This window comes from Natrix helvetica (assembly GCF_964273705.1).
Source record: "Natrix helvetica genome assembly, chromosome: 3".
In the NCBI taxonomy this organism is placed as follows: Eukaryota; Metazoa; Chordata; class Lepidosauria; order Squamata; family Natricidae; genus Natrix; species Natrix helvetica.
The window spans coordinates 120675602-120700285 of NC_138549.1; the positions used below are offsets into that span (position 1 = coordinate 120675602).

A 24684-nucleotide genomic window follows, 5' to 3' on the forward strand; every position below is an offset into this window, starting at 1 on the left:
CTTGCAAAGCACTTTATAAGCACCTGATAAAATTCATCATTAAAGTGGGTCTCCACTTTGATTTGTGAATCTGGAATGATGTGATCAAATCTTCACGGAATGAAGCCTCGTTTAAGCTTTGCACAACCCTAATAGCTACTTAATTCATCACATACACACATAAAATGTTAGCATTCTCTCCTGGAGTAATCATGTTTTAAATCAAGTTGAAATAAAAAAACTCCCAAAAAGTTTGCATATCTCACTGCCAAAGAGAGAGAATTGAGATCCAAATCCCTAAATAACTTTCTCAGATCTAACAAGTATTTCTTGCATGAACACACGTTCTTTATGTGTCAGATCAGCTGTGGGTTTTCAGACACTCAAGCTGTATAACTAACACACGTACAAAACACAAATAACGGGGATAATTTTCTGGTGATCTCAATCAACAGAAAGAAAAAAAATCACCTTCTATTCAGCAACCGATGAACTGAAAAGACTTCTGTCATTGATCCCTTTCTCTACTTTCCCTTAGAGTTACTGTGAATATCATATACTTATATACTTAAATTGTACCACACACATATTTTTACATTGTGTATTTATGGGAGGGTATGTTCCAAGTACCAGGGTATATACACACACAACAATATACATCTTTGTAACTAGAATTTTTTTTAGCAACGGATATCCACAGAATAAATTCACCTGGGATAAAATTAATCACAAAGATCTATTTAACTTTCTAACTGGAGTCTATATATCTATATAAATTTCAAATACTAGAAATTTATTCAACCCATTTATCCAGTTGTTTGAATCTTGTCTGACATCTACCTTGATAATTAGTATGACCTCTAGGCCCTCCCCCACACCAGCACTCCTTACTTGGGACTCCCAGCTCTTCCACATCATCTTCTTCCATGATTCTTAGGATTATGAATCAGGACTGTCTGGGGTGCTATTACTAACCAATGCAATCAAGTGACATTGTTCTACGACCAGATCACTTAGTGATGGCAATCCCAGTTCAACTGCCATCATAATCTGAAGACTACCTGTAGCTAAATTAATTATTTACTGATATTTTAAGCAGAAATCTTATTTCTTGGAACGATAATTAGTTTTAATACAGGCAGGCCTCAACTTACAACCAAGCCCAACATTTATATTAATTGGGGCATTTGTTAAATGAGTTTTGCCCAGTTTTTCTTGCCACAGATGTTAAGGGAATCACGGCAAGTTAGTGATCTTGTTGATAAGTGAATCTGACTTCCCCATTGACTTTGCTTGTCAAAGGGTTGCAAAAGGTGATCCCATGATCTTAGGACACAACAATGGTCGTAAGTATGAACCAGTTGGCAAGCATCTGAATTGCGACCATGTTATCATGGGGATGCTACAAAGGTTAGAACTGCGAAAAATGGTCATAAATTAATTTTTTCAGTGCCGTTGTAACTTTGAACAGTCACTAAGTGAACTCTTGTATAAGTCGATGACTACCTGTGATCTTATTTCTTTTTATCTAGTTTTTCCTAATTTAAACTTCAAATAATGTTGACTCAACATAATATTTAATGGTGTATCTATATCATTGTAAGACAACAAAGTGTGTGTGTGTGTGTGTGTGTGTGTGTATGTGTGTGTGTAATTATACAATTTAGTATATTGAATTATCAATGCACAGCTTTGCAAAGTAGGCTTCCCTCAAAATCCTCACAGGACAATCCTATACATGTTTATTCAGAAATACCCCCACACACACACACTTCAATTCCCAAGTAAGAGGATGAACAGAGTGTCATGCAGCATACAAGTTTAAAAAGTTATTATTATTGCACAGGATTGCATTTATTACAGCTATGAACTAGAAGCGGAATGAAGCAGAAAGTATAGAGTAGCTTAGCTTTCTAGCTCCTGTGTTATCTTATTACGCAATTCTTCCACTGCAGCAGACTTCTTAACACCCTACTATTTGAGCAAAGGGAGAGATCATGATAGTGTACATGTACCCACCCACCCAAATCTGTATATACTGATGTAAATTGTACATCTTTAACTGTAAGTTTAAATGTAAACTTAAAACTCAATATACTGATGTAAAAGAAGGAATAACATGCAATATAAACGCATGAAGATAATAATTTTGAAAGTATACGGTATTGAATGCATCCTATGCAGTAGAACCAAATATTGCTACTTGTTTACATACGTTAGAATCTCCTGGGAGTAATAATCTATCAATTACATTTTCCCAGAAGTAAAAAAGGTTACCTCTAAGTATGTTACACAAACCAAGTAAAGCCAATCCTGGACTGGGGAAGGGGATTAGAGTTTGCATGTATTTCATCCTTATAATCTTTTGTTTCAGGATCAATTCTCTTATGTGACTTTTTCTGAACCACTTCTAAGCGGGAATAATATAAGGCTTAAAATAATAAGTAGCATACTTAAATCATAAGCAAAACAGAATATATTTACCAGGAATTGTGTTGTCAGATAATCAGTTAACAACAATAAAAAACAATAGCCTGAACATTAAGCTATCAATATATGGTAACAATTAAATTCAAAAGCTATGGATACCATAAGCCAAATACAAATGTGAGGTCTTCAATTAATTATAAGAATCATAAAACTTTTTTTCTGGAAAGCTGTACCTGTGCTGAGAGTAGTACATCAAGAGATGGTGGAGAAATTAAAATAAAAACTAATTTTAATTTAGTTAAAATTATCATCAGTGAAATACACTATTGGAAAGTAATCATGTTTAACAGTGTCATGTTAAAATATTATTCTAGTTCATCATAGAGTCAGGCAGCTATTCAGATTGGATTTGGCCTTTTTATCCACCTATCAAGCCCTTCCATGACATGGGATAGGCAGATATTGAAGGTTTATGGTGTTAGAGGTATCATTGGAGGATGCAAGCTGCTCCAAGTAAAACTGCCTTTTGCAGTTGACTGATGGTGAAATTGTCAATGGTGGTGAAATTGTCAATGTCACTTCCGGTTCCGGCGGCTGAGGCGACGGGCAACTCGTTTGCTCGCTCCAGCTCCCTGGTGGGCTTCCCCACTCCTTGGGGGGCACAGGACGCCCCGAAGAGGCGTCCTGCCGGAGGGGCAGCATCGCGGGGGATCCCTGCATCAGCGGCGGCCGGCGGGAGGTCCCCTGCGCGCTCAAGGCACCGGGGAGCAGATCGGAGGGCGCGTAAGGCGTCTTCGCTGACAGGCTGCACGGAGAATGAAAAAGCAGAAGGAAGCAGCGGCGGTGCGGTGAGGCGCATACCCCCCTTCACTCCCTTTGTTGATTTGAAGAACTTTTCAGCAGCTTAAAACTTTCTCTTTTGGCTAACTTGGGAGGCGCGGCTGGAGGGAGGGGGATTCCCCCCCCCAGACAGGCGGCTTGGAACAATTTTGCTCTCAGCCCCAGGGGAAGGAGGAGGGGGGAGAGCCAACCAATGATGCCACACCCTTGCTTAAAGTGACTTTCATTGAACTTAACTCCATAATATATTGATGATCTGAGGACTTTGGGAACTTTGAAAACTTTGTTATGCCTCTAAACCCGAAGCTGGCAGGGCAAGATGGCACACTTCCGTTGTCTTCATGAACTGTGAAACCTGACTCCACCTTTAAAAATTCAGGCTTCCGGTCTTTGTCTCCGTGCTACTCAGATGAATCTCTTGTGGATTGCTACTCTTTGAACTCTCTGGGGTGAAAAACTTTACTCTATTGCCAGGCTGATTAGAGAAATTCTCTCCTGCTTGGATCCTCTGCCTCCTGGACTCATCTGGCTGCTCTGCCGCTCTAGCTGTCCATTCTCTACACTGACTGAGCTCTTTATTCTATAAACAATGTCTCCTAAAAGACCACCTCCTGGAAAGCCTGGCTTTGCTACCTCTGCCCCGACATCAGCAACTTCCAGTCCTGCTACACAATCAAAGATAACAGACCTGATGCAACCTAAAAGTACAGAGATGGATTTGCAACAAATGCTTCAGCAACTCTTACAGGGACAAGAGGAAATTAAGAGACAATTAAAGGAAATGAAAGAAGAAATTAAAGAGAACCAAGCCCAAATCCATAAGAACTCACAGAGACTGGACCTTGTGGAGGGTGGGGTGGCGGAGATGAGGGAGGGGGTAGAGGCGGTGCAGAAGGGAAACAAAGAACTTGATACCCAACAAATGAAAACAGAATTTGAGAGAATGTTCTTTTATCTTAGATTTCAAAACATGATGGAAGCAGAGGATGAAAACATAAGGGACATCATGATAAACATTTTGGCTGAATATACCCACAAAGAAAAACAACAGATGGAATGGGAGATAGATCTGGTTTATAGAGTGAATTCAGCCTATGCCAGAACACACAATGTACCCAGGGAGGTACATATTAAATTCCTTAGAAAAAGCACAAGAGACGAAATTCTGGGTGTACAAAGGGGGCAAGCCCTGACATACCATGATAGGGAAATAACTATCTTGAAGCAGATCCCCAAGAAAGTTAGGGAAAAAAGGAAAAATTATTCGCAATTAGCGAATAAATTATACCAGAAGGGGGTGTGGTTCAGATGGTTGATGCCTGAAGGTATGTTAATATTCTGGGAGGAGACAAGAATTAGAATTAACACACCCATAGAGGCACACCTAAATACACCTAGAAAAAACAGAAGATCCTACAACGGATATGCAGGACACGGGAGGGGCCGGAGCTCTGCCGGCGGGGGGAGATGGGGCAATACCAAGAAAGCTCAGATCACAAAAATGAATAAGAAAATCTCTTTGACATAAATTGACCGAAAGTAATAATGGAATTAACATGTGGACCATATATTACTATGTATTAAATTGATTGAAAGTAACAATAGAATTAATACGCTGATTATATATGACTATGTATTAATGACTTATACCCAGATGTATACTATGAGTTTGAAGGGAGGGGGCGCCTACCACACTTTGCAACTGCCAAAATTTGTATACTTTTCCACTACCTTTTTCCTTGCAAATTTTAAAAAAACCAATAAAACTTTGTTTAAAAAAAAAGAAATTGTCAATGCCAATGATGTCCAAGTGCCTGTGACTATTGGGATTACCTTTTCTTTCTTTTGTTAGTCATTCTATTTCTATTTGTGGATCTTTATATTTTGTTATCTTCTCCAGTTTCTGCCTTCTATTCTGCTGTCTCCAGGTCCACTATCCAGAGTCTTTATAACGGCCTATTAAGTCTGGTCTGTTATGCAGCAGGTGCCTGTCTGTTTGAATTCTAAAAGCCCAGACCACGTTAGCTTCTTCAGTTTCTATTAAACAGACAGAGCAAAGGAGCCACCTGCTGACCAGCTCACCTTTACATGTGGAAGGGAATCCTTCTGAAGGGCTGCAGGAACAGAGCTCAGGTCTTCAGGATCTGACCATCATTTCTGCAGCCTGCTGGAGGAGTTCTTGTCTTCCAGCAGGCAGCCCTTTCACTCTCAAAGGACTGCCAGCAGGGAGAGGGGGAATCTCAGCTCCATGCCAAGTGGACACAAAGAGCTGCCTGTCGGAAGGGAATCTCAGATTCACAGCAGGTGGCAGCAGAGATGATTGCAAATGGCGATCACAGGATCCCAGCAACTATTCATGTCAACTGACTGCCAAGCATCTAGATTGCTATCATGTGACTATGGGTTGGTGGTATAACAATTTGTGACAGCCATGAAATGTTGTAATTCTGGACCATCATTAAATGAACAGTCATTAAGTCAAGGACTATCTGTAGAGGTAGTCCTGCCTTACAGCCATTCATTCAGTGTCTGTTTGAAGTTACAATGGCACTGAAAAAAGTGATTTATGACTGTTTTCCACACTTACGACCATTGTGGCATCCTCATAATCACATGATCAAAATTCAGACTCTTAGCAACTGGCATGTATTTATAACAGTTGCAGTATTTCGGGGTCAGATAATCACCTTTTGTGATCTTCTAATAAGCAAAGTCAATGGGGAAACAGATTCACTGCATAACTGTGTTACTAACTTAACTACTGCAGTGATTCATTTAAGATCTGTGGCAAGAAAGATCATGAAATGGGGCAAAACTCACTTAAAACTGTCTTGCTTAGCAATAGAAATTTTGGGCTAAGTCAGGAATTGCCTATATAAAGCACTTGTCTTTTTTTTTTCAAAAAAATTTATTGGTTTTTATACATATATGGGGAAAGGTAAGTGGATATACAAAATATTTTGGCAGCTCCCACACTAGTGATAGAAATCCATCCAAAACTCACAGTTTTTACAATCTTAATAACCAAATCTAAAAGATAAGCAGAAAACAAGGTCTTATTCTATTATTGTCAACCATGTGTTCATTCATTTTCCTTTGTTACTTTCTAGAATATCACCAATTGCTATTATTTCAAATACTTTTATTTTTGTGATCTGAGCCTTTTCGATATTGCTCCTTCCTCCCTGTCCCCAGAGGAAGCCTCAGCCCCCCCCCCTCCTTCTTGTCTTGCACCTTACTGTCCCTTCTGCTACCTTCGCTGTGTTCGTCCTCTGGGAGGGGAAAATGCTTTTTAATGAAGGCTTCCACCTCCTGCGCTGTATTAATTCTAATCCTGTTTCCCTCCCAGAAGATCAACATTCCCTCTGGCAACAACCATCTAAACTAAATTCCTTTATTATATAGTTTCTTTGATAAGGAGGAATACTTCCTCCTTCTCTCTCTTATCTTTTTTGGAATCTGCTTAAGGATGGTGATTTCTTCATCTTTATATTTCAATGGTCTCTCCCTTTGGGTCCCAAGCACCTCATCCCTTGTGGTCCTCCTGAGAAATTTAACATTGGAACATTGTGACTTCTAGCATATGATGAGTTTATCCTATAAACTAGGTCCATATCCCACCACAGCTGTTTTTTATCTCTCTTAATATAATCTGCTAAAATTGTACTCATGATCTCCTTAAGGTCTTCATTTTCTGTCTCTGGTAGGTTCTGGAATCTAAGAAAAAAGGACATTCTTTCAAATTCTATTTTTGCCAAAAAGTTTTCCAAGTCTACATTCCCCTTCCGGATTGTTTTAATTTCTTCCCCCAACCCAGCCGCTACCTCCTCCAACACCACAATTCTCTGTTTATTTTCTGCAATATGATGTTTAACATCTCTGAGTTCCTCTTTAAGCTCTGACATTTCTTTTTTCAATTCATTTTGTCCCCTCATAAGTTCTTGAAACATTTGAGAAACAGATAGTTCTTTTGGTCCCTCTCCAGTCCCCTCTTGCTGTAACAGTGAGGTAATTTTCGTTTGTTGCACACTAGGACTGGAGGAGGCAGATGAGTGGGCCGAAAATGACTTGCCCGTCGGTGGTTTCTTACGCCCCATTTGTTTAAAATTCAGAGAAGTAAGTCTTTTCCCAAGAAGATGGTGTCCGAGGATTTTGCAGCTGTGCTGATCCCAAAAGTCAAAGCCGAAAGCGACAGTTCACAGTTCCAAGGCAGAGGCACACCAAAAGGAGGGGATCGAATAGTCAAAGTTCAGAAAAGCCACGTAGCAGAGAGGAGTCTCAGTTTCCCTCAGAGAGAGTAATAAGGCAGCTCCAAAAGGGATTTTTTTAAGGTATTTTCAAAGGGCAAATTTCATTTATAAGTAGACAAAGCAGAGAAGGGATGGGCGCCATCTTGGCTCCTCTTTCCACAGGGAGAAAGAAAACAGAAATCTCTATCAAAGCTTTTAAAGGAAAAACGGCTCAGCAGTCATTTCTGGCAGTTGTGATAACGATCTTTCTCAGTTAGCTAGCTCAAGTGATGGGTCAGCCTTTGTTCTCTCTCTTCAAGAGAGATCGTTCAAATGCTGCTTAATCCGAGTGGGGGGTAAAGCACTTGTCTTGAACCAGATGAAAAAAGATGCAAGCTAGCATCACTTTTCTGCAATACAGAATTTGAAAAGGGTAGGAGTGGAGCAGTGGTGAGTTACAACCGGCACGCCCCATTATGGGCGTACCGGTGCCTGCCAGGAGCACCAGGTACCGTTCCGTTCCGGTGCTTCAGAGGGCCCACTCGGCCGGCCGCACTTCTTAACGGTATTTGAGGTTTTCGGGGCTTCCGCACACGTATACAGAGGGTACGGCGCCTGTGTGACGCTCTGCCGAGCAGATAGAGTGTCGCAGAGGCATTGCGGAGCATCGCGGGCATTCATGTGGTAGATGCCTTGCCCGTTGCACCGTACCGATTGCAATGGGATCCGGATCCCACCACTGGAGTGGACTCCCTGCATCAAAAACAGGGCATAAATAACGAAGTCCTTCAGCCGTTCAAATTTCCCAATGCAATTTTCCAGGAAAATATTTACCACCTGAAACCAGGATATAACATGGGGAAAACAAAACAGAAAAAAGCAGTGGACAGGGAAAAAGTTAAATTATTTCTTTCATACTGCTACTTTTCAACTCTATTGCTGAAATACTATAGCAGTTAAAGCTACATCATTCCAGATGAACTTAAAATATGCAGTTCTTGTACTGTTTGTTAGTTCCACCGCAAAAATAAAAGTAATAAAAGTATTCAAAAATCTCTCAATGAGCAGCAATTTTTCATTAATGAGAACAATTATATAAGGGGTAAACTGTCCCTTCATGAAAAGAACGCTGACTTTAGCTTGTTTCTCCATTCTTTTAATACAGCTAAATATTAGTACTACTCAAGTTCATCAAAAATATTTTAACTGCAATAATTTTATCCCAAGTAAGAATAAATGTCTTTCTAACTACAAATGGCTTTGGGACTTCGTATACATGCGAAATAAGGAAAGCATGCAGAGTATGGCATCACAAATTCTTTCTAACCCCTTAATAGCTCTGTTCTATGACCAGGAGGGAGGCAGACTTAGAATTGAGGATTTGGCAGCATTCCAAGCTTCTGCCAAATTGTCTCTCTGATTGGGAAGTTTGGGGGGGGGGCAGTTCTCCAAAGCTTTCAGATGGATCTGGGCCAGTTTCAAACTCAACCTTTCCTCTTCTATGTAAATTTGCTCAGCTTCTGGTTAATTAATGTTCTGACGGTCAGATTCTAAGCCCCTTTATAGAATTTGTTTCCAGTATTATGTTGGCTTGGAGAGAAAAATAAGGTAGGTAATGCATACAGTGCAAGGCTTTTGGGTTCTTTCCAAATTCTACATGCCTGAGAATCGGTTTGTGCGCAGGCACATGTAGACATATTTTTTCTTCAGGGACTAATCAAGCTGCGTGCATCAATGTTGCCTGCATTTGGGGTGTATATGTGTATGTAAAAGACAGGTGTACCTACAATTCTTTTGTGCATATATGTATGAGTTTCTGCATAAAAGAAGCACAGGGTGGTGAGTTGCATATACTCTAATCTAGATCACGCTATTAGGATGAGATAGGAGCTTAGACGTGGATAGACTGCAGTATTTGACATAGTTGCCAATTGCCCTCCTATAAGGTGCACTGGGGAAATGGTGTTTCTATGCAGGCTCCTGCCCGGTTGATTAAGTTCAAACTTTCTTTTGCTGGCTTCTCTTACCAAACCAAATTTGGTCCTGTTCAGTTTGGTTTTTAGAAAGTTATCTTGCTGATGAAAAAACTGACAAGACTAACAACAACTGCACACAGACCTAATATATGTTGTCGCTTGCAAAATTCAGATAGAAAAACAGACCTGGGCAGATTTATTTTGTCTGGAATTAAACAGACTTAAAAGTACTCTAGCTCAACTGGTCAACGGATTGTAGGGTTTCTCCAAATTATAGTCAATAAGAAAGAGAACGTAAATATAACAAACATTCAATGAAGGAGGTACCGGTAGATCAAAACAACTGATCTCAAATTTCCAGGCACTTTATGTAATAGGAAAATCACAAAGCACTTCACGTCAGCTAACTAGAATGCTTCTCCATAACAGCATTTTTCCTGGGAGGCTTCAATAATGGAACAAAAGAACAATAGACATGTTGTCTAATGCAGAAAAGAACATACTGAGGAGAAGAATAGAGGAAAGGCAACCGCAGCATACTTTGTAATCTTTTGTTTTCTCATTTTGTCAGGAAAATTGACAAGATTTCAAGGCCTACATCAAAAGAGTGAACATTGGCTTTTATTTTAGCACCTGAACAAAGCGCCACAGTTTTTCGGGCAGTTTTTAAAGTTATCCATTACACAGCATTATACCAAAAGGCAGCAACTCATTTAAACATATGCAATGACAAAGTTCATTTTATATTTAGAAGTTCTCATTGTAATATAGACAGGGTTATTGTTTGTGGGGAAACATGTAGCCTTTACATGAGTTAAAAGAAAGAGGGGGGAAAATATAACTGATTCAATACTTTATGTAACTGCTTCCAGAATAACCTTCACAACAAAAAGCGCAAAGTGATCAAAGCATGTATAAAGAAGTTTGCTTTCCCACTATTTCTGAGAACAATACTGCAATCAACATACAGAACAAGGACCGTGATAGAAGTATAATCATAAGATATTCCCAAACACATTTTTCTAGTGAAAGATCATTGTATTTTTGTTTACTAATATCACTTTTAATATTTTTCTTCATTACCTCAGGAAACAATATCTGAATGAAAAATTGCTGGTGACTGTCTACCATTGCACTATAGAGAGTATTTTAACTTACTGCACCTGGGTATGGTTCGCTAATTGCACAGTGGCAGATAGGACAGCGGGGGGAGCGCAAGGGGGTCGTGCGTGTGCCACACCCATAATTCTATGCACAAGATCCCAGCACGCATGTCCGCACGTCCAGCACTGCCCCCCCCCCCGCATTTTGGCATGCTTTTTTTGCCCTCCCCAGGCTCAAGAGGCTTTATAGGATATTGGGGAGAGCAAAAACAGCCTCCCCTGCCCCCCCCCGAGGCCCTCCGGAGGCTTCAGGAACTTCCCTGAAGCCTCCGAAGCGCGAAAAACCGGCCCAACAGACAAACCATAAGTTCGGGAACGGACTTCCGGTTTGCTCATTTAGCCTTCCAGAGCCTTCCCTGAAGGCTCCAGAGGCCAAAAAACAACCCTACGAGCAAACTGGAAGGGACTTCTTGTTTGTCCTTAGGGCCGTTTTTCATCCTCTGGACCCTTCAGGGCCCTTCCGGAGGCTTCCCTGAAGGCTCCGGAGGGCAAAAAAACAACCCTACGAGCAAACCGGACTTCCGGTTTGCTCATAGGGTCATTTTTAGCCCTATGGAGCCTTTAGGGAAGCCTCTTGAAGGCTCCATAGGGCTAAAACTGGCCCTATGAGCAATCCAGAAGTATGTTCCCGAACTTCCTGTTTGTCCATAGGGCCAGTTTTTCGTGCTCTGGAGGCTTCAAGGAAGCGCACGCATGCGCACTCGCCAGCTGACAGGACAACGCCTCACGTGCCCTGACAAATGGCTCCACAAGCCATAGGTTCGCCATCAGTCCCTTCGGGGAGAGGGGGCGGTCTAGAAATCAAATAAAATTGAAATTGAAAATTGAAATCAGGGGTCCTGGGGGTTAATGTCATTGCCCAGAGAATCATTGGATGCCCTCTCCTCTCCTTGGAAGAGCTTTAAAGCTCCCCTGGGCACCCTTTTTTTTTAAACTATTACCATCTGGCCGACGGTACAGAACAATAAAAGCAAGGACAAATAGGCTGAAAAACAGCTTTCATCCCACAGCAGTAACTATATTGAATTCTACTGTATAGTGCAGTGATGGCGAACCTTTTTTGGCTCGCGTGCCACAAGAGGGGGAGGGCAGGGGGGTCGAGTGCGGGCGTGCCGCACCCATAATGCAACGTGTGACCCCCCAGTGTGCATGTGCGCAAAACGCGCGACCCCCCCATTTTTACATGTTTTTTTTTGCCCTCTCCATGCTCCAGGGGCTTTATAGGAGCCTGGGGAGGGCGAAAAGAGCCTCCCCTGACCCCCCGGAGGCTTCAGGGACTGTCCAGAGGCTTCCCTGAAGCCTTCGGAGTGCTTAAAACCACCCTCCGAGCAAACCGGAAGTGACTTCCGGGTTGCTCGGAGGGTGGTTTTAAGCACTCCGAAGGCATCAGGGAAGCCTCGGACGGTCCCTGAAGCCTTCGGAACGCTTAAAACGACCCTCCGAGCAACCCGGAAGTCACGTGCCCTGACAAATGGCTCCGCGTGGCACTTGTGGCACGCGTGCCATAGGTTCGCCATCACGGGTATAGTGTAATACTAATGCAGTATCAGGAATTTTCAATGCAATTGTATAGAATGTGTTTTTGTTTCATTTTTATAGTTTTCTGATGTATGATGTACACTGAAGATGGCATTTAATTTCATTGTACGAGGTGCAATAACAATAAAGCAAACTAAACTAAAACTAAGATGGAGTTTTCAATTATAGATTTCTTAAAAATTCTGTCAAGCTATTTTCATAACATAGAAAGAGCAGTGATCATTATCCAGCAAAGCTATCGGCCAAATAATAAAAGCTGTATTGAGAATTACATAAATCAGCCGTTTTATATTGTTTGAAATTTAAAACTATAAACTAAGCTACATTTGGTATTAACAACCCTAAAAGATAGCATCAAAACTGTAACATACCTTGAAACAATATTTGCTTTATTTTCGTCAACCTTAAATCCAATACCTAGAATAGGATGGAAAATCTGACACCCTCAAATTGTTTGGACCGCATTTTTCACAGGATACTTACAAGATTACCTTCTCCAACCGGAAATGACCTGTCCTGGGAGACAGGTATTGATTCTGAAAGGAGGTAGGCCAAGGCCAGGAAGCATTGTTTGTTGTAGCCCTGGTTTATAAATGTTACCCCCTATCTCAGAATTAGAATTGCCCCTTCTTTAACAGGATTCTGATAGATGTAGGACTGAGTACTTATGGAGGACAATTGGTAACTACTTAACTTGCCATAGATTGCTGTTGCTATTATTATCATCTGCTGTGGTTATTCTTATTGGATTACATTTTGATGATGGCTCAAACAGATCATTATTATTATTTCTGGGGATTATGTTTTCAGCGATTTAATAGGCTTACATTATTACTGCTGATGTTTATTAGTGGCTTCTTATAAACCATCAGGAGTCCTTGACAGATTTAGTGGCATACTAGCCAATGCGTAATCCATTGGGTCATCCTTTGAGAGCTAATTCCTCACTAAACTGAAAAGAGAAACTGAATAACCATGAGTGGATTGCTATTGTTTGGGTTTAAAATTAAAGAAGAAAGCTTCATAGTAAGACAATGCTTTTCTTTTAACAACGTATGCTTTTGATGATAGAATTTGTGGTTAATCTGCCATTCTTTAAGAATGCTCTAACATTTTCACTTCTTTCTTCTTGGCTTAAAGTGACATACAGCTGACCATGCTGCAATACTGGTTTTTCCAAATAAATCAGCACATTCTCCACAGTTTGTCCTCACATTTTATGTATAGTGAGAGCACTGCTGAAGGATGGCATCCTCACCTTCTGATAAATGAAGTGTAATTCTTGGAATCATAACCATGTAATTCTTGGATGCACTAATGTTTACCTTCGCTATAACATGATACTTGTAAAATTCTTCCATGATCATCCAGATTTCATTGCAAAACCTTGGAAGATCCAAGTTCCTTATTAAAATGATGGGAGATTTTATCTCCAATTCCTGTTTATATGGTGGCAATCCAGAAAGCTCAATTGTATCAAGGAATTCTGTTGAAAAATGAATAGCATTAGCTCCTTCATTGACAGCCTTAAAGAAACAATATTCTTTCAACATTCCAGGGAAATATATCATGCATATGGAACTGATTTTTCTTATCATTTCATTAAGAGGATCAGGGTATTCTTTGAGAACACTTCTACAGGATTGTCAAAATTGGGTAGATAAAATTATTACAGTCTTCCATAGCAGAAGCCTATTTTCAGATAATTCTATAGGTAGTCCTCAACTTGCAACTCAATTGAGCCTGAAATTGTGATTGTAAGTCATTGCGGTCATAAATTGAGGCATCCTATGACTGGACCCAATTTTTCAACATCAGCATCATTTCCTCTTTTCACAACTGGTAGAAGAGGACGGAAAGCACCACCGCAAATAGTTAACCCAAAGGCCTCATTCTTGCAACACATATTGTGAGAGCCCAGTTTATGGTTTCAAAGCTCTCCCTCCTAACCATGGGGCTCTCATCCAAGACAATAAGCCTCACATGCTAAAACAACCCTGAAGTATTGGAGGGATTTTTTCAATGTTCAAAAGGGCATTTTCATTCAGTTTGAGGAATATCATGAATTTACTATCCTACCACCAAGCATCAATGTTGCTGCAATAATAAATACTATAGCAATAACAACTATCCAGAGGTTGAAAACTGCCTGTCCTGATCTCTCCATAAGGCAAAAAATGTCAATCTCTCCAGGAAATAGGAATGCACAACAGTGAGGGCAGACTTTGGCACCAACATTATCAGAAATATTACATCAGGCAAGCCATGAATTTTGTCTCACTGTTTCTCTGTTGAGGTCTTGCTGCTGAAGGAGGGTACTGTCATGCTGAGGATCTCTTATACTAATTAGTATTTGCTGCATATTCTCAAGTTGATCTTCTCTTTCCTCCTTTTTTTCTTATCTTCTTATTCTGTACCTTTCTTTGTGATTCTGGAGAGATGCAGCCCTTTCCTTTCTCCATTCTTTTACCTCTCCTCTTCCTTATCGCATCCCACTGTCATTTGGTGTCCTCTCTTGATCATGTTACCCTCTCTCTCTGCACATGGAATAATTATGCTAACAATATGCTATTTTAATGTACTTTTTAAAGCCACAATGTTGCACAATGCCCTTCTCACCACAGAATAGCTTAGAATCCCTGATGGCTTCTTCAGTGTGTTGTGGGAAACTGTCAGAGACATTTTTTTAAAAAGGATCATGTGTCCTCCTGAGGGCAAGGGTGGATCTGCTCTACCTGATCTCCAGCAGTCAAAGAAGGAGCTGGGTTACACTCAATTTCAGAGCAGACGCAGTCAAAAAAAAATGAAATAAGATGAACAAGAACCAAAATATAATGGCTAATGTATTTGACTGACACCAGAGAGATCCAATTTACATTTCATTTTCTGCCACAGCAGTCACTTGGTGATTTTTAGCTCAACCTACGTCATAGGTGATAAAGAAATACGGGAGGATGCAGCACTATGTATGTGCCTTGAGTTCCTGAACAAAGAGAGATGTAGATGCATGTTTATGCGGCAGAGAAGGGGAATAAAGCAATAACAATATCCAGGCCTTGCATCATGCACCTTAAAGCTGTTGCTTCTTTAAGAACCATATGATGAGTCAATTCCTTGTTGCTGGGTGGGGGAGGAAGCAAGGGACTATGAGACTGGCTTAGAAACTGTCACAGAACATTGAAAAGGAAGATGACATGAGCACAGTTGCTACTATGCTATGTGGCTGCTGGAGATCAGTAGCATTGAAGTAGCCAGTTTCCCCAAATTTGATTCCCTTCTGAGTCATGGGTCTCAGATTCTGGACACATTCTGTAAATTAGTCCATTTGAGATAACGTATTTCAAAAATTGTTACCCTGTGATGCACCGTTTCACCCAGGCGAAAGTCATGACAAGAATTTTAGAAATATATAAATACAACACAGATCAGTACTATGCATGACAATAAAGAAATAAAGGCTGTCCCTTGACCATGCAAGCTATAGGAAATATCTGAAGAGGGTTTGCTAATGCTTAGCTTGCAAACGTCTATACTAATAAATTTACTATATAATTTGGATAGTCTTTAAAAGTCCACTGAAAAGGTCTCACCAGGAAAACCCTTTCTTTGAGAATGTGCCAACATTAATTTAACTTTAGGTATGGATCCTCAAATAAAGGTTTTACCAATGATCGAATAATAAATAGCATAGCCACCTGTAAGTTCTTTTTCTGATAATTTAAATGAGAATTTCCCCCAAACTGATCTTTTAATTTTAAAAAAAATTAAAATTTTATTTTATTTAAATTAAATAATTTAAAATTGGTTTAAATAATTTCATTTTATTTAAATTGATTTTTTAAAAAACATTGTGTGTAGGTGAAGAGACATACATTTTGTTTTATAACAATAAGTGCAAGTAGACCTTGACTTTCAACCATTTGTTCAGTGACTGTTCAAAGTTATGATAGCACTGAACAAAGGGACATATTACTGGCTCCTAAAGTTACAGCCGTTTCAGCACCCCTGCAATCAAGGGATCAAAATTTGGATTCAAGGCACACTTATGACTGTAGGGGAACTTTGACTTCACCTATTTGTCCATTTACCCCCAGCCATGCGTACTCTTTCCAGTGGGATACTTTGGCCCTCCAGCCCTAGCTGCAGTCTTCTTGCTCCTGCTGATAACCAAGCAACTCCAGCCTGACTCTACATCAGCGGTTCTCAACCTGTGGGTCGGGACCCCTTTGGGGTTCGAACAACCTTTTCACAGGGGTTGCCTAAGACACATTTTCGATGGTCTTAGGAACCGAGACACCAATTTTATGGTTGGGGGTCACCACAACATGAGGAACTGTATTAAAGGGTCACGGCATTGGGAAGGTTGAGAACCACTGCTCTACATGAAGGAGCTGCTGGCAGCACAAGGCTTTTTGTAAGCTACACAAGGTCATACTCGGTGAGTTTCTCACAAGACCTGAGAATGAGGGCTTTATTTGGTCAGCAACTGCATTTTGAATGGGTGGCCATGCCTCATCAGCAGGAAGAGCAAGGAAAGAGTCAAGGCCAGCTACAGCAGTGCAACACACAGTGGTGAGGGAAACTGCAGCTGGGACTGGGAAGGGACAGCTGAGGCTTCCCAGCTGGGAGTGCCTAAGGCTTCCGGGGTGGCTGCAGCCACACTACTGGACTGTGGCTTAGGAGCTTTTTGCAGCTCCAAAGCCCTGCTGTGCCAAGAAACTCCTGAACCACAACATGGCAAGCTGCCCCAGAGTCATGGGATGAGTCCACAGCTAATATATGGTGGAAATCAGTTGACAAGAACAATTGGAACTGCCAGCAATAATATGATTGCTATTGCTAAGCAATGCAGTTACACTTTACAACTACATTGCTTAGTGATAGAAATTCCATTGTCTGTACTGTCAAAAGCCAAAGTATATCTATACTTAGGAGGAAAATAGCTAGTGTCTAGAAAAGATAATAGAGGTATGGGAATTTATGCACAAGTCAAATGCAAACTTTTAATTCAGAAATGCTTTATATCTTTCCCAAATTTTAATACTTTAGTGAATTCTTAGCGATCAAAACCATACATTAACGCATAATTTATCACTCTGATAACCTTTCTGTATTAAAGGCATGGCTGAATCTTTATATTAACAGTATCCTTATAGAGGAAGATTGAAGAATAATTAACAAAGAAATATCATTTATGAGCTCAGTTATTATGAGCTCAGATATCACATTATTTATACTTGGCTAGTTATGTTTACCAAGAAGTAAATGAATTGCAATTGTGGGTAAATAATTGCAAACAGGATTGTAAATTTGTGCCAGCTCCTGGAGGTAATCTAGACAGGAAACTAAAACCATGAGGACTGATCACTGCAGGGCCACAGTAACAGAATCTTACAAGTCTGAAAGCGCTTTTCCCCACCCCTTCCCCTGCCTTTGGTTTTCAGAGAACTAGGGAAGGTCCCTTTTGAAGTGCTTTCTCCACCCCCATCCTTCCTTTGGACAAGGATTTCTCTTTATCAGACTAGGCTGTAGCTCTTCCTCTTCTCTTCCAAGGTATTCTCACAGCCCATTACTGTTTTTCTCTTTATTGACTTTTTCCAAAATACTCAGATGTCCTCTGAACATTAAATAAAATATTATTTTTAAATTACCGTATATCATGTTTTATAAGATTCTTTATCCAAATCTACGTCTCAATTGCTTTAATATACTAAAAAGTGGAGAAAAGGAGGGGGGGCGAAGCACAAATGGGAAGAAAATATAGTAATATACTTACAGGAAATCATTGCACCTAAGTTTTAATATACAATTAAACCTTGATTATAGGGAATAATTTTGTTCAGTCTTTCCAGTATACTGACAGAGAGCCAGTTCAAAACAGGAAGCAAACATATAAAATGAAAGAGTAATATTTTTTGTTTTGGCTGTTTGTTTTTTCACCACTTAACAACATATAGAGCTTTTCAATTTGCCCAATTGTATTTTTAGTGATTTGGGTAACATATAAAGGTATACTAAATGACATTAGTAGAAATACATAAGGCAGCAGGGCTAATAAAGCTGCTCTGAAATAAAAGAAGGTGATGTAAAATTCAAACAATGTATATGTGGATAAATATAGATTGCTGTAATTTTTTATTCATAATGAAAGCAAATAGAAAGCAAGATAGATCATAAACTTAAATTAAAACTCATTCAGAAAAAAACAATAAATCATAAACTTAATTAACTACGGCAATAATTCTTACTCCATAAAATGAAGAATACTTGATAGAAAGAAAGGAAATATTAAGATACAATGCTATCAACAATTCCTAAATCCCAGTATGTAAGAGCTTGCCTCAAAGAGCAACCCTGAATCACAAAAATGCTTGAGTTTTACTAATTTAAAACAGTAATTCCAACCACTACATACAGCACATGACCTTATATGAAACGCAAATACTGCGTATAAACAAACTTCCCCTAATGAAATCTTCAAAGAACTATTTCTCTAAGTGAAGCGGAAGGCTTGCTTAGTCCATTGTTTTATTTCAACTGTAACTAGTTAAATATTCTTGGGGCATAATGTTGATAAGTATCACTGTTGTTATATCATATAGTAAGCAAAATAACTACCTAAGAATACAGAATTCTCATTTTTATCTACATCTGCTAATGATAATTGAGTTAGATTCAGACGAACAGTTATTTTTTATTCAGTTGAATATAAATGAGACCAAAGCATTATCCGCATACAATCCACGGTTAATAATTTTTAACAGATGCACCTCCACTTTGGCTTCTTTGAGGTAAGCCTTTTGATGTTGGAAAAACAAGGGTTGACAAAATCTACCCAATGATTTTTCATGGCACTATAAGGATCATAGCACTACCCATCAAAGATGGTAGGTCAGGCCAAGGGAATGAATACAACTTTTCTGTTCTGAACCTATAATCAATCATTTTGACTGCCTGAGCCAAAGGTAATTTTGAATAAATATACAAAGCCACTGCTTATTTAATTATGCTCAATACTTCATATGAAAGTGATTTTGTATCTGCATTATCCTTTTCCTTCTTTATTTCAGCTCTAAAATGTATGTTTTGAGATTGGCATGCTAAAATGAATTAGAAAAGAGCAACACAGAATTCTTAAAAATCCCCCAAAGTTGTTTTTCTCCCATTTTTCACTACTTCAGCATTGATTCTACATTGTGAACTACATTATTATACCTGTGTGCATAAACCCATAGTTTAGAAATTGATTTATCAATAAAAGAAACCTTTAACAATATCAGAGTTCTGCAAATGGTTCGAATCAGAACCATTTTGAACCACCTTATTTTGAGCATAAAACAGCTGCAATTTTTTTTTTTTTGTGCTAAGAACTGGGATGTTTTAAACTTGAAACAATTACAGTGTTTGAAGTCACCCATTTTTTATCTGAGGTGGTTTTATAAGCATTTGACAAATTAAGAAACTAAACAGAGGAAAATATGATATACAAAGCATAAGTTGCTGAACTGAACTGGACTGCTTTTTTCACACCAACAAGAACTATTTAGGGTTAATATTTCAGTGTTTACCAATAAACTTTGCATGCAGATGTTCCTCAATGTTAAATTAAGTTTTATGTTACTTGTAAGAGTATCCCACTTTCTACTGATATTCCCAAGGAAATCTCGAAGTTTCTTATTCTCTGATTTGTTGAATTCCATTCACTAATTTATCATTCTTTACTTCATGGGTCCCCAACAACTGATCTGCAGACTGTTACTAGTCCATGGCCCATTGGGAATGGGCTGCCCAAGCGGTAGGCGAGCACACAAAGCTCCATTTGTGCAAATGGCGGGTGCACATGCGAAATCATCCCCCCCCCCACTGCCAATCTGCAGAGCCGGAAAGATTGGGGACCACTGCTCTACTTCATTTCATGACTTCACTTTTGATTTCATGATTTCACTTTTGTATAACATAGTGATATGGGCCATAACTTCTGATTAAATGTTTATAGCCATGGAAATTTTGTTATTATTATTTCTGATTTTTATTTTGAAGTTTTTTTAAAAATTGGACAGAATGGCAGCACTGTTAGCTTTACTAGGTGCTTGCTTATTTTGCTTGTAAAAACAGTTCCCTTTCAACAAATATATTACAAATTCATACCATTTGTCTCTAGGATTTTTGTTTTAATTTGTCAGTGTTCTGCTTCAGTCACCATTCTTTAAAATTTACTTTAAAGGAACCACACACACACAAAAAAGAAAATGTAGTAGCAGTATTGGTGATGGTAACTCATTACCAATTTTCTTGTCATCCCTTTTATAACCAAGACCATAGAAACCTACTAGAATTGGAATTTACCATTTCTAGAAGTTAGACTTCTCTCATGATCCCAGACAGCGAAAAACAGTTATGCTGTCACTTATATACACGTCTTGACATAACCTTTTTCTTTAGTTCCTTTTCCATTTAAATAGTTGACAAGTAAAGAATGTAATCCTCAAAGAAAGTACAGATAGTCCTCAACTTATGACTGATTGCTTAGTGACCATTAGAAGTTATGACTGATCCAAAAAAGGGGATTTATGATCCGGATTTGAAGTCCTGCAGTCCGTTTCCCTCTGTGGTCTCATGAGCAGACTTTGAGTGCTTGGCAAAACAGATGCATTTATGGCATTTATGGCAGACTCTATTTGCAGAGTCGCTTGGTCACATGGCCATATGTTTTACAATAATTTTTGCCAGAAACTGCCAGCTCATTTCCATTTTTTGCAAAAATATGACCATAGCAAACCATTGGGTTGCATAACGACGGACACAAAAAAAGGTCATATAATTGGATTGGTCACATGACCAATCCATTTTACAACTGTTATGACATACGATGGCTCCTTTATGGTCATATGTCAATAGATTTTCGACATGTCAATTTTGGACATGAGATGCGACCCCTGGAAAAATACGGCATACTTCACTTAATCCTTTAAGGAAAGATTGAAAGCAAATGAGGTCCAGGCAGAAGACGAACATCATGGCTTCAAAATCTAAGGACTAGTTTAGACAAAACCCAACAGCACTTTTTCGTGTGGCTGTTGATGAAAATGGGATCGCCAACATCCGATGAGAGATATGGCACAAGAAGTCAAGGACTACCTGTAAAAGGACTTTATTAGACTGTTACCCAGGAAATAAAATGGCAACCCTCCCTCTGCTGTCCAGGGTGCTAGGGTCAGTATCTGTTGAGTAATCGGAAAACTCATCCTGTCTTCTTTATCTTAGCTTTTTTAAAAAAGATATATAGCTGTATAAATTAAATAGGAAAGTGTCTTTAAAAATCCATGTACAGAGCTGCCCACAGATTAACTGTTTATATAGTAACTCTTTTTACACATTAACTGTTTATGTAGTGTTTTTTTTCCAAAAGGAAACATGAATAGAGAATAGAGTAGAGTAGAATGTAGAATATAGAGTAGAGTGGAATATAGAGTAGAATAGAATAGAGAATAGAATAGAGAGTACAGTAGAATATAGAATATAGAATATAATAGAATGTAGAGTAGAATAAAGAATATAGGGTAGAGAATAGAATAGGAATGTAGAGTAGAATAGAGAATAGAGAATAGAGAGTAGAGAGTAGAGTAGAGTAGAGTAGAGTAGAGTAGAGTAGAGTAGAATAGAAAAGAACATAGAGAGAGAGAGAATAGAATAAGAATAGGATAGAATGTGGAAGGGACCTTGGAGGTCTTCTAGTCCAACCCCTGCTCAGGCAGGAAAACCAATACCATTTCAGGCAAATGATTGCCCAATCCTTTCTTTGCTCATTGTCTCCTTATTCCATATACTCCACCATCAAACCCAGATCCGACTTGTCTAAAAAAAAACCAAAGCGAACGCCCGTGTCTCTCTCTGCACTAACGCTCTTATTCGAGGAAGGCCCGGAGACCTCTCAAGCTGCCTTCAAGACTTCCCCTAAAGCCGTCGGGCTGAGCCGTTCAGACAACGCCTTTCAAGCAAACCTTCCCCCACCCCCCACTCCCCAGCCTCTTGCTCCGCCAAAAGGAGGCATCGCGGATCCCGAGGATACGCCTGGATCGGGTCGGACTCCCTTCCTCCGTGCCTGCCTGGGGGCAACGGGAGACCGTCAGCCACGAAACGCCCACCCGCCTGCCGGGGCCGCCGAGGAGCAGCCAGGGACGCGCAACGAACAAAAGCCGCTATAAGCAAAGAGGCCGCGCGGTGCGGAGACTCCAGCGGGGCCCCTGACAGCCGCCGCCGCCGCCTTTCCCCTCGCTCTCTGCCCGGGAGAGGCTGAGCGGGGCAGGCCCGGGCCCCACCCTCCGCCCCAGCCCTTCTTCCTCCTTACCGAGCAGCAGCAACTTCACCTCCTTGGACGCCTTTTCCCCGTCCTCGCGAAGGTTGCGGTCGATCATCCGACTTCGCTCGGCCGCCGCTTTATCCTCGGCGCTCAACGTGCAGCCCATCGCGGCGACAGGACGGGCGAGGCGGGCGACTGGCACCCCTGGCGCTCCTCAACGGCCGCAGAAGTCGGGAGGGGAGGAAACTGGAGAGGCGGAAGGGGGGAGGGGGAGGAAAGAGAAGCGCCACCGGAAACCTGCCTACTTCCTCCTTTCAAATCACAGCCCGGCCAAGAAGCGAATTGTCCTCTGGGAAGTGTAGTCAAAGCGCGGGTCTCTTGCCTCACCGCCAAGCAAGGGAAAAGGAGTGACTTCTGGACGCCCGCCGCGTCAGGCGCAGGGCATGGTGGGAGATGTAGCCCATAAACAGCAAACGATACCTGAGATTGAAGGGGGAACGTCTCGATTGGAACAAAACATTACGTTTTGTTCCCCCCAAAAAAACAACCCAGGAGTTTAGCAATACCTTTTCCGACTAATCAGTGTCCCAAAAGTGTCCTTAGACTGTCTACTGTTGACCTCACTCCATTCCTAAGAAGTCTTTTAAGGGACGTGCATAATTACACCAGAGTGCTTACCATCCCTGTCCTAATATTCCCTTGCATTCGTATTCATTTCATGTATACATAATCATGTTCATACTTATATCTGTTATCTAATTCATGCTTGACAAAATAAATAAATAAATAAGTGCTTTTTCAAGAGGCAACTGGACTTCCTGGATTTTCTCTGAAGACATTTGGCTTCTCATCCAAGAGGTTTCTTCAACTGTGGAGAAGCTTCTTGGATGAGAAGAGGAAATGTCTTCAAAGAAAAACCAGAATGTCCAGCTGCCTCTTGAAAAAACACCTTTGGGACAACCATGACCTGGATGACTGCTAATCTTCGTAGACATCCTACTAATCAATGTTATTAAAAGGCATCAGTTTTCATGAATTGCAGTGCACTTCACAACAGGTGCATACAATGGCTAAGTGAATCGTAGCTCACCAAAGTTTGTGCTCTTTTAAAATGGTTAGTTGAAAAAGATGCTATTAGGCTCCTGATTTTTTTTGACACCATAGACTAATATGCCTTTTCTCCTACAAATCTTTTGTACCCCGATCCAAACTCAGAAAAGAAAACCAAGGATTTCGTTAAACCTTTGTTATCGCTAAGAATCTGTAATTAATACCGTGTTTCCCCGAAAATAAGGCAGGGTTTTATTTCCTTTTGACCCCCGAAATAAGCACTTGGCCTTATTTTCAGGGAGGTCTTATTATTTTTGAGGTGCAGGAGGCGGGGAGCATGGTCACCTCATGACTGCTGCTGTGTTGCAATATTTTCTGGGAGGGCTTATTTTTGGGGGAGGGCTTATTTTAGTGCATGCACTCAAAAGCCCAATTGGGCTTATTATCCGGGGAGGTCTTATTTTTGGAGAAACAGGGTATACAAATGCAGTCCTAAACTCATGCACAATGAATATTATAAATTGCATCAACTTGAAATTTTAAAGGTATTTTACAAAAAACACATCTGGATTGCAAAAATCTGAATGTCCACTAGAAGTTGTCAAAGAGTTTAGAGATTTGGATATATCTTGTGGTAATCTAGTGATCATCTGGGTATTTTCAGCCTATATATGGCAGCTGTAAGCCCCCAATCCTACTAAACATTTGATAGATTTCAATCCAATGTGGGGAGAAATACAAAACCCAACCCAACATGCTAAGACAAAATGGAATATGTTTGGTTTTGGCTTAGACTTTATAGTGTTTGTCAAAAATCAGCTGTTAACATTTACGAAACCATAAAACCTATCCCTCAGGCGTTTTCCTCAGAGAATTGGCAGATTCCCCCTCAAAGGTTGGTGACAGGTAAGTCGTAGGTAAGCTTTTCTGTTCTTGTACACTCCAAAACATATTTTGAAGATCACATTCTTATTATTATCTATGCAACAGTGTGAAATCACACCTGCCAGTTCTTTAGCTGGGGTTGGCCTTCATACCTATCAGGTTTCTTCCAAGAACCTAGAACAGGGCTGTCAAGCTCCAGGCCCATGGGCCTGATGCATTCTGGCCAAGCCCCCCCCCCCCAGTTTAGCAAAGGGGAAAAAAGTCCCGATATGTCATGTGACACTGCCGTGACG

The 24684-nt window shown here is 40.3% G+C and overlaps 1 protein-coding gene across 1 annotated transcript in view; it reads right to left on the minus strand.

Moving 5' to 3' along the window:
- Positions 1–22731, minus strand: part of GNAI3 (G protein subunit alpha i3) — a 40510-nt gene extending 17779 nt beyond the window's left edge. The window contains exon 1 of the mRNA XM_081946933.1: positions 22505–22731. Within this exon, the coding sequence (XP_081803059.1) occupies positions 22505–22622 (118 nt within the window). The 5' untranslated portion in view covers positions 22623–22731. The remainder of the gene's footprint in view (positions 1–22504) is intronic.
- Positions 22732–24684: the final 1953 nt, after the last annotated feature.